A 16,965-nucleotide genomic window follows, 5' to 3' on the forward strand; every position below is an offset into this window, starting at 1 on the left:
GTGATCCTGCTAGGGAAGGCACAAACTTATCAGATCTCTGTTTTAGCAAGAGTAATGCGGGAGTGCTTGCAAGTCTCTTGTAATGTAGTCAAATGAAACAAGCTGCTTGGACATCCTGTAGAAGAGCAGAGCCAGCAAATAGCTCTGAAAAGGGCACATTGGGAAGTTAGTTGGGAAGGTTTGGTGAGGATGAGGAGCCCCGTGGGCTGGGCTTTGGGTGATTTTGTTAGGACCCTGGTTGAAAGCAAGCTGATGGAGGGTTTAGAGGAATAAAATGATCTAATTTCTAATGTTTTCTGTGTTGATTGGAACTTTGTCATCATTTTTTTAATATTTATTCATTATGTATATAGTATTCTATCTGTGTGTATGCCTGCAGACCAGAAGAGGGCACCAGACCTCATTACAGATGGTTGTGAGCCACCATGTGGTTGCTGGGAATTGAACTCAGGACCTTTGGAAGAGCAGGCAATGCTCTTAACCACTGAGCCACCTCTCCAGCCCCATCATTTTCTTTTTTAAATTTAATTTATTATTTATGTTTTTGGTTTTTCGAGACACTGAACTTCCCCATCAAGACAGGGTGTTCCTGTAGCTTTGGAGCCTGTCCTGAACTCACTCTGTAGATCAGGCTGGCCTTCTGCCTTCTGGGTGCTGAGATTAAAGGCATGCACCACCACTGCCCAATTTGAAAATATTTGTATTTTGTGTGTGTGTGTGTGTGTGTGTGAGAGAGAGAGAGAGAGAGAGAGAGAGAGAGAGAGAGTCACAGGAGTTATAAACAGCAATCAGCCACTGTGGATGCTGGGTAACAAACCCAGGTTCTCTTCAAGAGCAAGAAGTACTCTTAACCACTAAGCATCTCTCCAGTCCCATCTTTTTTTTTTTGAAATATATGGTCTTACTGCCGAGACCAAATTGGGGTGATCTTGCTTCAATGCTGGGGGTCACTAGCAGTCTCTGTTCTGTTCTCCCCTCATCTTTTACCAGGAATTGAACCCAGGGCCTTGTGTATGCTAGGCAAGTGTTCTACAATTGAGCCACAACCTCCCCATTTTTTGAGACAAAGTCTTATATATATACCCTGGCTGGCCTGGAGCTTGCTATGTAGACCAGGCCTGCCTCATCCTCCAGAGTGCTGGGATCAAAAGTATGTGCCACCATGCCCAGCTCTCACATTTTATTTTTAATTAAGTCAAGTTTAAGAAAGATTTGTCATCTCAGGTAATCGTGGTACATACCTGCAATCCCAGCACTTGGGAGGTAGAGGCAGAAAAGTCAGGAGTTCATGGTAATCACTATGTAGTGATTCTGAAGCTGGTCCGGGCTAGATAAAAACCTGTGTCTAACAAACAACAAAACATAGCCACAGTGGAGGCCAAAGAGAGCCTGCTGCTCTTCAGAGATCTCAGGGGTTCTTTTCCCACCACCATAGTGCACATGCTGACTCTCAACTCCAATTCCAGGGGCTTCCATGGGCACCAAACATGCATGCCGTGCACATACATATGTACATGTGGGCAAAAAAAACACTAATACACTTAAAATAATTTTTTTTAAAGATAGGGTCTCTCTGTGTAACAGCTCTGACTTGCCCTGGAATTTGCTTCATAGACTAGGCTGGTCTCACAAAGATCCACCTACCTCTGCCTCCCAAGTGCTGGGATTAAAGGCATGCACCATGACCACCCAGCAGAATAAGTAAATCTTAAAAATAGATCTTCCCTGTTTTAATGGTGGGCATGTGTTATAGCTGTTTTAGAAAGCTGTTTGGCCATGTGGTCTTAGACTTCCCTAAGGTGCATACTCAGAGCTGAGTCATATCTACACGGAAACACAAGCATGTTCCCAGCATGATTCATTGCTGGGACAGAGAAGCAGCCTCATGTCATCAGAACAGATGCAGTATGTTTTGTGTCCATATAATACAGTAAGGTTGTACAAAAGAGATGTCCTGGTGCATGCTGAACCACAGTTAGACCAATAGGATGCTAAGTGCAGCAGGCCTTTCCAGGGAGACAGTAAACAATAACTGCCTAGAATCAGCAAGTTAGTAGAGACAGAATGAAGTCCAGTGGGGATGGGAGTCAGTACAGTGAGTCACTCTTATTAGATATGGGCATCTATATCTATCCTGCCCCTTGAGACAGGGTCTTGTGTAGTTCAGGCTGACCTCAGACTGGCTCTCTGGTAAGACTGACCTTGAATTTCTGGGATTACAGGCAGGAGCCACCAAGTTTGTGTGTCTCTGGGGATGGACCCCAGAGCTTCTTTCATGGTAGGCAAGCATTCTACCAATCAAGTTACAGTCCTAGCACCCCTACCCCTTTTTAAAAAAAATCTCACTGGCCTGGTGGCGGTGGTGCTGGTGGTGGCAGGATCTCTTGTGAGTTTGAGGCAAGCCCTGGTCTACAGAGGGAGTTCCAGGACAGCCAGGACTATACTATATACAGAGAAACCCTGGCTCAGAAAAAGAAAAGAAAATCTCATTGTATAATTCAGACTGGCCTCAAACTATTGAATCTTTTAAGAACTGAGGTTACAATAATAAGAGATTTCTTTTTTTTTAGGATTTATTTATTTATTGTTCTGTCTGTATATATGCCTGCACACCAGAAGAGGGCACCAGATCTCTTACAGATGATTGTGAGCCACCATGTGGTTGCTGGGAATTGAACTCGGGACTTCTGGAAGAACAGTCAGTTTTCTTAACCTCTGAGCCATCTCCCCAACTCAATAGATTTCTTTTTGAGGGGGAAAATGTTCTGGAATTGGGTACTGGTAATGGTTGCATGACTCTATCAGTATATACCAAAAATAATGGAATCGTACATTGTTAAAAGATGACTATCACTACTCAGCAATGCTGCTAAACACAGACAGAGCCAGCTGTGCCCACAAAGTGGACAGTCTGAGAAGACCCTTGACGCAGGTTACTCCTGGAGAAAAGTAGCCAGTTGGCTGTTGAAGTCATTGTTTTGGACTAGACGAAAGTCTTTATGTTCTCAGCTGTAGCAGGCTTGTTGGCAGCATTTAATTAAGCACCATTTTATTCAGTGCTTCTTTGTGGTTCCATGATACTGTGTGACCTGTCTTTTGGCAACAGTCTTAGTTTCTGCTTTAAAAACAGGTAGTTGGGCACTCTGGATTTGCTTTTTTCCTTTTTAAATAAAGGTAATCTGGGGTTTATTTATTTATTTATTTATTTATTTTATTAGGACAGGGCGTCATGTGGCCCAGCCTCTACCATCTGAGCTATATTCCTAGTCAGAGTTTACTGTTCTTTTTATTGATTTTTGAGAGGGTTTCATTATGTAACTCTTGCAAGCCAAACCAGGCTGGACTTGAACTCACAGAGATCCACCTGCCTCTGCCTCCTGGATACTGGAAGTAAAGGCCTATACCACCACACCTGGCAAAGTTTACAGATTTTTAAAAGAAAAATTCCAGATGATTTTGGTTGTTTGTGGTGGTGTTGGGCATTAAGCCTAGGGCCCTTGTGCAGTCGCCAAGTATCCTCCACTGAGCTTTAGCTATTACTTTAGAGTGTTCCTCATGTGCTCTCATTAGAAAAATGGGAGACATAATATCTTTTAGATGAAACAGATTAGCATTAATAGTGGTTTTATTCTACAAAACATTTCTTGTTCTTTTTTCCATTTTGGGGTGGTGGTGGTATGGTTTTAAGGCATGCACCATACCCTGGCTCTTTTTTTAAAAATGTTTATTATTTATTATGTATACAATATTCTGTCTGTGTGTATGCCTGCAGGCCAGGAGAGGGCACCAGACCCCATTACAGATGGTTGTGAGCCACCATGTGGTTGCTGGGAATTGAACTCAGGACCTTTGGAAGAGCAGGCAATGCTCTTGACTTCTGAGCCATCTCTCCAGCCCCACACCCTGGCTCTTATCTTACTTCTTTTTTTTGTTGTTGTTTTTGTTTTTTTTTTTACGAGGTATAGTTCTCTATGTAGTCCCGGCTGTCCAGGATGGCCTTGAACTCACAGAGATCTGCCTCTTCCAAGTGCTGGGATTAAAGGCACCACCACCCTCCAGTTTATCTTACATTTTAAATGAGATAATTCATTGATTGCCTAGCTTATGCAAAGCTTTGGGTTCCATCTTGATTGAGCACTGAATGAATAATGGCCCCTGAATTATGTTTATGTATGATATCTGAAAACACAAAGAAAGGTCAGTTTTAATATTTTGTTTTTCAGTGATGTGTTAGCCTTGCCCATTTTCAAGCAAGAAGATTCCAGTCTTTCCTTGGATGGTGAGGCCAAGCACCCCCCCTTTCAGTATGTGATGTGTGCTGCGACTTCGCCAGCCGTGAAACTGCATGACGAGACTCTCACTTACTTGAACCAAGGTTAGTATGGTTTGTCATACAGCATGTAAAAATCTACAAAAATCTTAAAGAATTGTTTTGGTATTGTAACTTATAGGACTGTTAATAATTAAAAATTAGGTTCTGAAATTGTAAAGCTTAGCCTCATTTTCTGTGAGCCAACAGTGTTGTACAGGAACAACCCTTTCATGTACATTGTGGTTCTTTTTCTGCCACTAAGTGGAATTTTTTGTTTTGTTTTTGTTTTTTGAGACAGGGTTTCTTTGTATAAATAGCCCTGGCTGTCATGGAACTCACTCTGTAGACCAGGCTGGCCTCTAACTCACAGAGATCCGCCTGCCCGTCTCCTGAGTGCTGGGATTCAAAGGCGTGTGCCACCACCCCCCAGTTTTTTGTTTTTGTTTTTTTGAGACAGGGTTTCTCTTTGTAGCCCTGGTTGCCCTGTAACTTGCTTTATAGACCAGGCTGGCCTCGAACTCTGAGATGCACCTTCCTCTGCGTTCCAGGTGCTGGGATTAAAGGTGTGCTCCACCACTGCCTGGCCACTAAATGGAATCTTATACCTCATTAAACACTAGGTTTTAGGCTTTATATTTATGACTAATATCACAAAATATAGACGGGAACTGGGCCTGGCGACACTTGGGAGGCAGAGGCAGGCAGATCTCGAGTTTGAGGCCGCTCTGATCTATACAGTAAGACCCTATTTCCAAAAAAAAAAAAAAAAAAAGAGTGGAAGAATAGCTTGTAACCTCCCTTGTTAAGGATTTTAGAATCATGAGGCTCTTTACCTTTAATAATCCCATGTGTGGTCTCCTTACTTTGCTTTTAATATATAGTACTTACTTGGAGTTCAGTTATTGGAAATTTAACTTTCAATTAATTTTACTTAGTAATTTGTTGGAACATAAAATTTTCAAAAGAAACAGCATGAAGGCAAGGATGTTCATTTTAATCTTATTTTATTCTGTTACTTGACTGTGGTGTTTGGGATGGAATCCTGAGATTTGTTTAGGCACTGAGAAAAAACATGATTATTTCTTGACTATTTTAGTAAGAGGTACTTTGTTGTTGGAGTGCTTGAGATCCAGCCTAGGGCTGTAGGTGTAAGACAAGTTCTACGCTCTACATTGTGTCCACCTAGAACAGGACCTTGCACCATGGGAAAGTTCTGAATGCATCGGGAAAAGTCCTGACCAGTACTTGACTTCCATACAAGGGGATGGTTTCAGAGTTGAAGGGAGATTGAGAGTGAGGCACATTTGGGGCAGGACCCAAGAACTTTGCTTTTCTCCTTCTCATGCCCTCCCTATCTTCCCCTTCCTTCCTCTCCTCTTTTCCCTTCTGAGACAAGATCTCTGACTGGCCTGGAATTCAAAGAGTCTACCTGCCGCCAAGTACTGAGGTTAAAGGTGTGTGCCACTACACTACCAGGAACTTGTGTTCCTGGTATATTGAGGTGAAGCTGCTACTAGCTTGGGGACCACAGGTGCCCCTCTCTTTTGAGACAGGGTCTCACCGTATATTCCTTGGAACTTACTATGTAGACCTGGCTGGCACTGAACTCACAGAGCTCTGCCTGCCTCTGCCTTAGTTGCAGGGATTAAAACTGTGTGCCACCATGTCCCTCACAGTTCACTATTTAAAAAAAAAAAAAAAAAACTTTAAATATTTGGGGAAATGAGTGGACTTTCCCTAACTCTTGTTTATCTGTCTTTCTATTTCTGCATTGCTGGGGATCAAATGCTGGCTTCATGCATGCAGGGCAGGTGTTCCACTGCTGAGCTCCCCATTTCCAACTGTTGAAGGACAGCATTCAGAGGAGAGTTGGCAGGTGTCCAGGAGCTGACGCTGTGATTGGTTATTTACTAGTAGCTCCCCTTAGGCTCATGCTCACCTGCCTTTTGGAGCTATTTTTAGGCCTGCACTATTGGGTAATGAGAAGAAAACAAAAGAAAGAGGAAACTTTAGGTAGCAGAAATTGGAACAAGAATTCTTAGATAGGTGGGAGAGGTTGTGTTTTCAAACTATAGGAGTACAGAGTTTAAAAACTGCAACTTTGTGTTTGGCCAGTTATGTCTGAGTAGCTGTCTATAAGGAGAGTTAGGTCCCTGATTTTTGACCTTGGAGTAGAAACTAGTCCAGCCTAGAGTAACCAGTTCTCCTTTGAGCCGGGTCTGACTAGACTCAATCACCTTTTGCCAGGGAGCTTAGTCTTCTGAGGGTGGGGGGATCCGTGAGACCTGATCTGCCTTGCTGCATTCTGGGTTAGTTCCTTGTAGCCACTGGAGTATCATCTCATTCTGCAAGCAAAAAGAACCTTTCTCCTTGGTTGTCCACTCAAATACTCTTCATTTGGAGCTGAATTCTATTCAGAGAATCTTCTGCTATGAATGCTAATTAACCAATATTAGCTACTTTGCAAATAGGTTTTAGGCTCTAGGAAATAATAACACGTTTATTGACTTAAAATTATATTAAAATATCGTACACTCTAGAAAAAAGATGTTTTTAGTTACTTTCATTTTATTCCATAGTGTATTTCCTTTTGTTTAATTTTGGTACTAAAAGTCAGGACTGGAGAAATAAGACGATAGAACATAGGTAGTTGTAGTAAGGAGCAGCGGGCTGCGTTCCCGCTGCCCGGCTTTTGGCCACCTGACTAGCTTAAAACCCGAAATAATAACACAAAAACTGTATTCATTTAAACACTGCCTGGCCCATTAGTTTCAGCCTCTTACATCTTGATTAACCCATATTAATAATCTAATCTAATAATCTAATAATCTGTGTAGCACCACGAATGGTGTCTTACCGGGAAAGATTCAGCACATCTGACCTGGTGGCTGGCTTCATCGCATCTGTCTCCCTGAGGAGAGGCGTGGCACCTGACTGAGCCATCTACCTCACTTCCTTCTCCCTGTTCTATCTACTCCATCCACCTAAGGGCTGGCCCATTAAATGGGCCAAGGCAGTTTTTTTTATTAGAAAGAAATCAACACAAACAGAAGACTCTCCCACATCATTTCCCCTTTTTTTGTTTAAACAAAAAAAGGCTTTAACTTTAACAGCAAAATTACGTATAACAAAACAGTTATCAAATAAGAATTACAGTTACAGTATTTGTATCTACTTTATCTTTTATCATAACTAAGGAAAACTATAACTATCTGTTCTTCAACTCCATCAAAGACTCCAGAAGGATATAATATTACCTAAGTAAATGAGAAGTAAGCAACTTACAAAACTCTAGAAATCACAGAGATATCTCGCTGCCTGGACAGTCACCCAAAGTTCCTGTGTACCGTTGGGGCATCCATCTTCGGCCTTCAGGCCCATAGTATCCAGAGACATTTCCATGAAGCAGGAAATTTCGAAGGCAGTTCAGTCACTATCTGCTGTGTCCTTCAGAATGTCTCACAGACTTTTTCATGAGTCAGGAACCCCAAAAAACCATCTCACCTTTAGGCAAGTTCAGCAGTCCTCTCTCTGAGGGTTCTCTGTGTCCAGTTTATGCAACAGTCCAGGCAAGAGCAGTTTCTTGCCCAAATGGCTATCAAACTCCATAAAGAGCCTCTTCAATGCCCATCCTCCTCTTGAAATAGATTGGTGCTACCATGTCTCATTGTCATGAAAAGCCCTAAGTTATTTAAAATGCTATATTCTGTAGTCTTTGAAAGATATGAGGAATGCCTATCTAACTGAAATATATCTCTATATATCTAGAAAATCTAACATGACTACAAGCTTGACTATTATCAATGATTATCCATTAACAACCTATATTTCCGAATTATACATTACATTTTTAATGAACTTCACAATCACAATACCTTAATCAGTATCAGAAATACATATTCATATAACAAAATTGACCTTAAACTTGTATCAATAAGTCAAGATTTATACCAATGCAAATTATTCATATCTATATCATATCCCCCTTTAAATGTAAAAGAACATTTGTAAACAATATTTGGGAACATGGGCGCAGTTATTTCTCTCCAAACTGCTTCCTGCTGAATGGGGACGCTGTTAATCAGATCTTTCATGGTGTAACCTGTGTGCCAGGTTCATCTCAGTCATCAGTTGGGTGAAGTAGTTTTTTGAAGATGTTCACAGCAACCTTTTAGGAGGACGTGGTCTATCATACCATATTGGGATAGAAGCAATCCACAGAGTCTCATTTTCTGTAAAGACAAAAGAAGAATCTCTTTTCCAAAGTATCATATCCTTAGATCCAAATTCTGAAGTCAAGGTATTTTCAAAATATCTATGTTGAATTAGTTCAGCAGCATTTATAAGCAGATATCTTTTAGCAGATGTTGCTCCTTCTTCAGCATTCAAACAATTCAAAGAGAACATAATAGCATACAGTATCAAGATTCTCTGTGTATTTTCCATCTTTGTGTGGCTTTGTTTTAAGCTCAATTTCTTTTATTTTTACTGTTACTTTTTGAGACAGGTTCTCTGTATATTTTTGTCCTGGGATAACCCTGTAGATCAGTCTGTCCTTGAACTCAGAGATCTACTTGCCTCTGTCTCCCCAGTGCTGGGATTAAAGGTGTGTGCTACAATACCTTGAACTCACAGAGATCTGTCTGTCTGTGCCTCCCAGGCTTTGGGATTAAAGGTGTGTGCTACCACACCTTGAAGTCACAGAGGTCAATCTACCTCTGCCTCCCAAGTGTTGGGATCAAAGGTGTGTACTACCACACCCAACTACTTTCTTCCTTTTTTACCCTAAGAACTTTAACCTTTAGCATGCATATATTTTTAACACATAGTAAACCATTTAGAGGTTTTCTTCGTCTTTGAATCTATCTTTAGGGTATATCTCTCTCTTTTTCTAATCACATGAGTTTTTAATTTACCAAGCAATATAGGACTAAAGCCATGTCTTTGGCGGCTGGATCCAGCCCATTCCTTAGCTTTCCAGCCTCGTGGCAGAGGTACCGGCTGTAGCCATGTTTATCACCACAACTCTGTGGCGGTTCAAGGTCTCTGCTAGCAAGCAAGCTGTAGCATTCTGCTCACAGACCACACTCAGACTGCCTGCCTGAAAGAGTCAGAATTTGCCTTGGCAGGACGGCCCAGAAAGCCGGCACTTTAAAACGGCGCAGTTTTTTTCCTGCTTTGGCTGAAAACCGAAAAACACGTTCAGCTTTTCATCAACACCATTTAAGTGTTTGGTGGCAGGACCTCTTAAAAGAGCTGCACGGTTCTGCAGCTAAAGCTGAGTCAGGAAGCCTCTCTTAGATGAGAGCGCACGCTTGCCTCTAGCAAGCAGAGCAGACCTGAGAAATTGCTGCTACCAAGAAAACATGCTTTACTCTATTCTTTCCCAAGCTTTCTCAAGCTTTCTGTGGATTCAGGTATCCACGTTAGCTCCATTCTGTAGTGATTGCCGGCAGGCTGCATCCCACCACCCGGCTCCCACACGGCTAGCTTTACACGCGAAATAACAACACACAAACTGTATTCATTTAAACACTGCCTGGCCCATTTGTTTCAGCCTCTTACTCACATCTTGATTAACCCATATCTAATAATCTGTGTAGTACCACAAAGTGGTGCCTTACCGGGAAGATTCTAGCGTACGTCCATCTTGGGCTGGAGCTTCATCGCATCTGTCTCCCTGAGGAGAGGCACGGCATCATTCTCACTTAGGAGAGGCGTGGCATCTGACTGAGCCATCTACCTCAGGTAGTCCTGCCGCTAAGAATATCTGCCGCTCTTTTTCTGACATAGGGTCTCACTTGTGGTCCTGGCTCACCTGGAACTCACTGTATAGATTAGGCTGGCCCAAAATTCACAGAAATCTGCCTGCCCCTTTCTCCCACATGCTGGACTTAAAAACACTTAATACTTAAATACCCTTAAAAACACTTGATACTCTTGCAGAGGAAGGGCCTGGGTTTACTTCGCAGTATCCACACACCTGCTCCAACAATTCATAATTCCAGTTCCAGGGATCTGTTGTAGTCTTTCTCATCTTTGGACACCAGCAAATGAGTAAACAGAACACTCGTGCACATTAAAGAAAAATAAATTAGCCGGGCGGTGGTGGCGCACGCCTTTAATCCCAGCACTCGGGAGGCAGAGGCAGGCGGATCTCTGTGAGTTCGAGACCAGCCTGGTCTACAAGAGCTAGTTCCAGAACAGGCTCCAAAGCTACAGAGAAACCTGTCTCAAAAAAAAAAAAAAAAGAAAAGAAAAGAAAAATAAATTAATTTTTTTATATGCTTAAACTTAGCCACATGGATGTAGTAGTACCAAAGAGATCCATAATAGCCCAGAATGAAATATAACAAAGGTATGTTTATTTGGGGATAAACTCACACTAAGGATAGCTATCTGCTGTCCTTTGTGCACTGAGAACTGGAACCAAATCCAACAGAAAAGAGGGCTGCTCACGCTTTTCATCTGCACTTACAGTACATAATACCATGCCCAAAGTGGGCTAGTACCTTAAAGGCTATTGGCTGAAGGAGTTCCCACATCACATGGACATTGTCACATCTTTGGAATCCATGTGAGAAAGGCCGGTTTAGAGTCTGAGTACTCAAAACAAGAGGTAGGTAAGGATATGGACTCATCCTAGCACTTAGCAGTTGTGTTTTCTTTCGGTTTCTTGTTGTTTTGTTTTTGTTTTTTGAGACAGGGTTTCTCTGTGTAGCCTTGGCTGTCCTTGGTTGTTCTCTGTAGACCAAGCTGACCTTGAACTCAAATCAGCATGCCTCTGCTTTCCTGGTGCTGGAATTAAAGGTGTGTGCCACCACACCCGACTAGCAGTTCTCAACCATGGCAGTTCTCTTGTGTTACTAAACCCTCAAAGAAGAAAAATACCACAGTGTGGAAGGCAAATTCAGAAGATAGGGGCTGGAGAGATGGCTCAGTGGTTATGAACACATGATAGGACGACTGACAGCACTCTATTCCTCTCATGGGTGCTGACTGACTTCTCTTGGTCTTCAATTGTCATTCCCTGTCCCCACTTTTTTTTTTAAAAAATATTTATTTATTTATTATGTATACAATATTCTGTCTGTGTGTATACCTGCAGGCCAGAAGAGGGCACCAGACCCCATTACAGATGGTTGTGAGCCACCATGTGGTTGCTGGGAATTGAACTCAGGACCTTTGGAAGAGCAGGCAGTGCTCTTAACCTCTGAGCCATCTCTCCAGCCCCCCGTCCCCACTTTTATTTCCTCCTCCTCTTCCTCCTCCTCCTCCTCCTTCTTTCTTTTTTGTAGTTCACATGCCCTTTTGATTCGTTGGTGTTTACCATGGGGAATGCCAGGCATTTGTTGGTGGTTTTGTGAGTGCTTGAGTATTGAACAGGCAGCCCTTTGAGGGTAACACAAGTTAAAATAGTCCCTCTCTTGTATTTTCCCCCTTTAATTAGTCACAATATTGATGCTAAAGATCTGCAATTTAACTTACTGACAGGTACATGCAGCAGGTTGCTTTCTAGAGAGACTATTTAGTCTGCCTTTGTATGAAATCATTCTTTGCCCACTTGACTTTTTGTTGTTGTTATTGTTTCTTTGCTTGATTTTTAAGACAGGGTTTCTCTGTGTAACAGTCCTGGCTATCTTGGAACTCGCTTTATAGACTAGGCTGGCCTCAAACTTAGAGATCTGCCTGTCTCTGCCTCCCAAGTGCTGGAATTAAAGGCGTGGGCCACCTCCGTGCGGCCTGCTCACTTGACTTTTTCAAATCAGTGTTTCATTAAGTAGCTCGTGCTGGCCTGAAGCTCTCATCTTGCTTCACCCCACCAGTGTTGACTTTTTAGTCAACATTTTTCCCCTTTTTAAAAAAAATTATTTTTTTAAAAAAGAAAACTCGTTTTTGCATTATACATACCAATCCAAGTTCCCACTTCCCCTCCTATTCAACATTTTGAATAATCAAATAACTAAAACAAAACTTTTATTCCCTAAGTTCTTGTGAGGCTCAGTGTAATTTTATGTGTGTAATGATTTATTTTTTCAAACCTGCATCTATGCTTTTTTAAAAAATTGTTACTGTTTTCAAAATCAAGACTTGTTGTTAAATATGTTGCAATCTGTGTCTTAGTTTAAAATTTTAAAACTTCTTGTCATATATGCTTTTATTAGTCTTTCAGTATGATGGACAAATTTAAGGAATAGTTTAAAAATTAAGAAATATTTCAATAATGCACTATGCACATGTTAGGTGCCAATCTGTAGTAAGAGGAGCGGCTCCTGGCCGCCCAGCTAGCTTAACCCTTGAAATAACGACATACAAATTGTATTAATTAAATCACTGCCTGGCCATTAGCTCTAGCGTCTTACTGGCTAACTCTCACATCTTGATTCAACCCATTTCTAATAATCTATATGTCACCACGAGATCGTGGCTTACCAGGAGAGATTCTAACCTATGTCTGTCTCAGGCCGGAGATTCATGGTGTCTGCCACACTTCCCTTCTTCCCAGCATTCTGTTCTGTCTAGTCCACCCACTTAAAGGCTGTCCTATCAAAAGGCCAAGGCAGTCTCTTTATTTAACCAATGAAAGCAACAAACAGAAGAACCACCTACACCATTAAACTGTTTTTTTCTCACCAGTTTTCAAGTGATTTGACTATCTTGGTAACCTTGTGTTGATAATTCTATGATCTAGAGCAGTAGTTCTCAACCTTCCTAATACTGCAACCCTTTAATTTTGTTTCTCATGTTGCAGTGACCCCAACCATAAAATTGTTTCATTGCTATTTAATAACTACTTTTGCTACTATGAGTTGTAACATAAGTATCTGATATGCAGGATATCTGATATTCGACCTCTGAGGAGGTCATGACCCACACGTTGAGAACTGCTGGTCTAGTGTCTCCTTTGCATATTTTTCTGTAGGCCAACAGGATTGGTAAGGTGTTGGTAGTTAAAATCTACAATTCAGATGGCAGTTTATACCAAATTATACCATCATTGTTATTAATAACAAGCCAGAAGTAGTATTTTTTTTAATTTGGGTACATTTAACTCTGTGCATGCATATGTGTGTCTTTGTAGATAATGTGGATGTGAGTACTATTGCCCCTGGAGCTAGAACAAGTTGTAAGCAACTGACATGGGTACAGGGAACCAAACTCAGACCCTTTGGTAAAACAATAAGTGCTCTTAAACACTGAGCAATCTGTCTCTCCAGCTCCTCAGGGTTAATTTTTTGTAGCAGCTTATCCCTAATTTTCTAAGTGCTCTAGATCAGTGTGTAGAAATTGTGTGTATGTATACAAATGGCATGGTGGGCAAATGTGACTTAGATTTAGTAACACAGAGATGCTCCCAGATTAAAATTGGTCTTGGTCCATACAAAAAAACTTTGTCCATGTTCACAATACCATTTATTGTCACCCCAAAATTGGAAAACAACACATAATATACATCACTTGATGAGTGGATGAAATAATTTGGTCTGCTCTTGCAGTAGAATATTATCTGGCCATAGAAAGGAAAAAAGAACATTACATTAATTGAAAGAAGGCAACCTCCAAAACCCCACATATTATGTTTTTGTTTTTGTGAAATATCTGTAATATTCAAGTCCCTAGAAATAGAAGGTGGATTAGTAATTGTCTGGAAGTTTAGGGGGATAGACGGGAGCATAGGAATTGATTACGCTGGGTTTGGACTTCTGTTTAAGATAATGAAGTGCTCTAAAATTGGTAGTAGTGATAGTTGCACAGCTCTGAACATGTTTGAAACCACATGAATTATAGCTTAAAAAGTGTATTTCATGCCTGGTGGTGGTGATACAGGCCTTTAATCCCAGCATTTAGGAGGCAGAGGCAGGAGATCTCTGTGAGTTCAAGGCCAGCCTGGGCTACAAGAGATAGTTCCAAGACAGGCACCAAAGCTACAGAGAAACCCTGTCTTGAGAAAACTGAAAAAGGGGGGGGGGGAACCCTGTCTCGAAAAATAAAACAAATTTTATGGTATAAATTAATATTTCAGAAAAGCAGAAAGTTAATTTTGTATACATATGCAGAAAATAGTCCAGGAGATGGCCAATGAAAGCGAATTGACAATCTCATTTGTGATTAGAAGGACAGAATGGTGTTATTTCTCAGGGGGGAAAAAAAATCAACTTGAATATGCTTTTTTTTGATACACTAATTAATGTCATGTAGTTATATATCTTGAGGGACCATTAAGTTATATAGAATAGAGTGATGTTCTTTACATGGATTGTTTTTGATACATAATTCCTTTAAATTAGGGCAATCTTATGAAATTCGGATGCTGGATAATCGCAAAATGGGAGATATGCCTGAGATCAGTGGAAAATTAGTAAAGGTAAGGACAGTCTGTTTTAATTTGTAATGGAGTCTGTGGTGATTGAATAAAAGTGGCTGTTGTCATGCAAGAGGTTTTTTGTTTGTTTTTTAAATATGTGTTTATTTGTGCATGTGCAACCACCACAGAACCCTGAGGATGGAGTGAGTTGGTTCTCTGCTTCCACCACAGGGGATCTGGAAATTGCACCTTAACCTCTAAGCCATTGATGCAAGCTTCTTTATAAAAAAATTTTTAAATATACCTTTAGAAAAATTACTATTTTAGAAGTTTTGGCTTTTTAAGCTATATTTTGCTTACTTGTGTGTGACATGGAAATTACAGTTGTTGGGAACCAGGAAATAGTAGAAAAGTTAGTTTAGTTATGCATAGCAAAACCCATCACCACAACTAAACTCTTTTCAGTTTTATTTATTTATTATTATGAGAGAGACAGCTCCTGCACAGGTATTCACATACCATATGTGGAGGCTGGAGGATAACTTGTTCTTCCCTTTCAACTTGATTTGGGTTCTGGGGATTAAACCTAAGTTATCAGGCTTGTGCTGCAAGCACTTTTACCAGCTGAGTCATCTGACCAGCCAAACCTTTAATTTGGAAATATGTTACTTTAAAACTTTTAAGATCCTTTCATTTCACTTTTTAAGTTTTTCTTCAGTATAACTTGAAATTTCAGTTTGAGGATGTCAGTCATCCTACATATAAGAGATGTAGCTCTTGTCCAGTCAGCCTTGAAGCTGATCTTCAGATAAGGAATACACTCAATCTCACACTGGGGTGAGTCCTTCTAGTCCCTGTCTGCCTGTGTACCAGGGCTTGTTAGAGATACCACAGTGTTAAAGGCAGTACGTTTTGGGAAAGTACAAGTTGTACTGTCAGCAGGAGGCTGTGGAGCTCAGCTCCCCTGATGTTTGGTTGCAATATTTGGGGACCAAACTGAGATCTCACACAGGCTAGATAAATGTTTGCTAATACTTCAGTAATAATTCTTTTTGTTGAGTTTTTTTTTTTTTTGAGGGCTTGCCCCCCCCCCCCTCCCAGACAGAGTTTCTCTGTAGCTTTGGTGGCTGTCCTGGAACTAGCTCTTGTAGACCAGGCTGGCCTCAAACTCACAGAGATCCGCCTGCCTCTGCCTCCCGAGTACTGGGTTAAAGGCGTGCACCACCACCACTCAGCTTTTCGTTGATTTTTTTTTTTTCATTATTGTTTTGTTTGTTTGTTTGAGACAGGGTTTCACTGTGTGGACCTGGCTGTCCTGGAACTTGCTCTGTAGACAGGCTGGCCTCAAACTCAGAGATCTGCCTGCTTTTGCCTTCCAAATGCTGGAATTAAAGGTGTGCACCACCACTGTCCGGCACTAGTAATAATTTTTTAAATGGGAGATAAGACTGCATTTTTCTGTCACTGTGAATGCTGATAACTAGCATACTGCTTTTACCAAAAATATGCACGTAAAAAGGTTGAAAATTTGTTATTAGAGATTCTGTAATAAAATTGATAGTATATTTGATATGTCTTGTGTTGAGTCCTTTAAAACTGGCTCCAAAAGGGAAGCTTGTCTGTATGTGTGCCTGCATGCAAGCATGCATATTGGCACAAGGTCTCATGTAGCCCAGACTGGTCTCATATTCATCATATAGCCTGAGGATGACCTTGAGTTTGCTCTTTCTGTCTCCCCTGTGAGTGCTGGGGTGGTTGGTGAGTAACATTTTACTGCTTGTGTATAGGTGCTGGGGATTGAACCCACAGCTCATGCATACTAAGGAAATACTACCAAATGAACTATATCTCTAATCCCTAAAATTGTTAGAACATCTTAAACTTTTTAAATTTATTTTTATGTACGCTGGTGTTTTGCCTGCATGCATGTCTGTGTGATGGAGTTGAATCCCCTGGAACTGGAGTTACAGACAGTTGCGAGCTGCCATGTGGGTGCTGGGAGTTAAACCTGGGTCCTCTGGAAGAATGGCCAGTGCTTTTTTTTTTTTAAATATTTATTTATTATGTATACAACATTCTGTCTGTGTGTATGCCTGCAGGCCAGAAGAGGGCACCAGACCCCATTACAGATGGTTGTGAGCCACCATGTGGTTGCTGGGAATTGAACTCAGGACCTTTGGAAGAGCAGGCAATGCTCTTAACCTCTGAGCCATCTCTCCAGCCCCCTGGCCAGTGCTCTTAATTGATGAGCCATGTCTCCAGATGCTAAAAAAACTTTTTGTTTGGCTTTTGTTTTTCTTCTTGGTATTAATGATTGAACCTAGGGCCTCATGCATGCTTAGCAAGT

At 41.2% G+C, this 16,965-nt stretch overlaps 1 protein-coding gene across 2 annotated transcripts in view; it reads left to right on the forward strand.

The window, feature by feature from the left end:
* Ubp1 (upstream binding protein 1) overlaps positions 1–16,965 on the forward strand; it is a 51,037-nt gene that overhangs the window by 7,929 nt on the left and 26,143 nt on the right. For both annotated transcript variants that reach the window (XM_038321778.1, XM_038321779.1), the window contains 2 exons: positions 4,224–4,375; positions 14,602–14,678. In XM_038321778.1, the coding sequence (XP_038177706.1) occupies positions 4,224–4,375; positions 14,602–14,678 (229 nt within the window). The remainder of the gene's footprint in view (positions 1–4,223; positions 4,376–14,601; positions 14,679–16,965) is intronic.

This window comes from Arvicola amphibius, chromosome 3, assembly GCF_903992535.2.
Source record: "Arvicola amphibius chromosome 3, mArvAmp1.2, whole genome shotgun sequence".
In the NCBI taxonomy this organism is placed as follows: Eukaryota; Metazoa; Chordata; class Mammalia; order Rodentia; family Cricetidae; genus Arvicola; species Arvicola amphibius.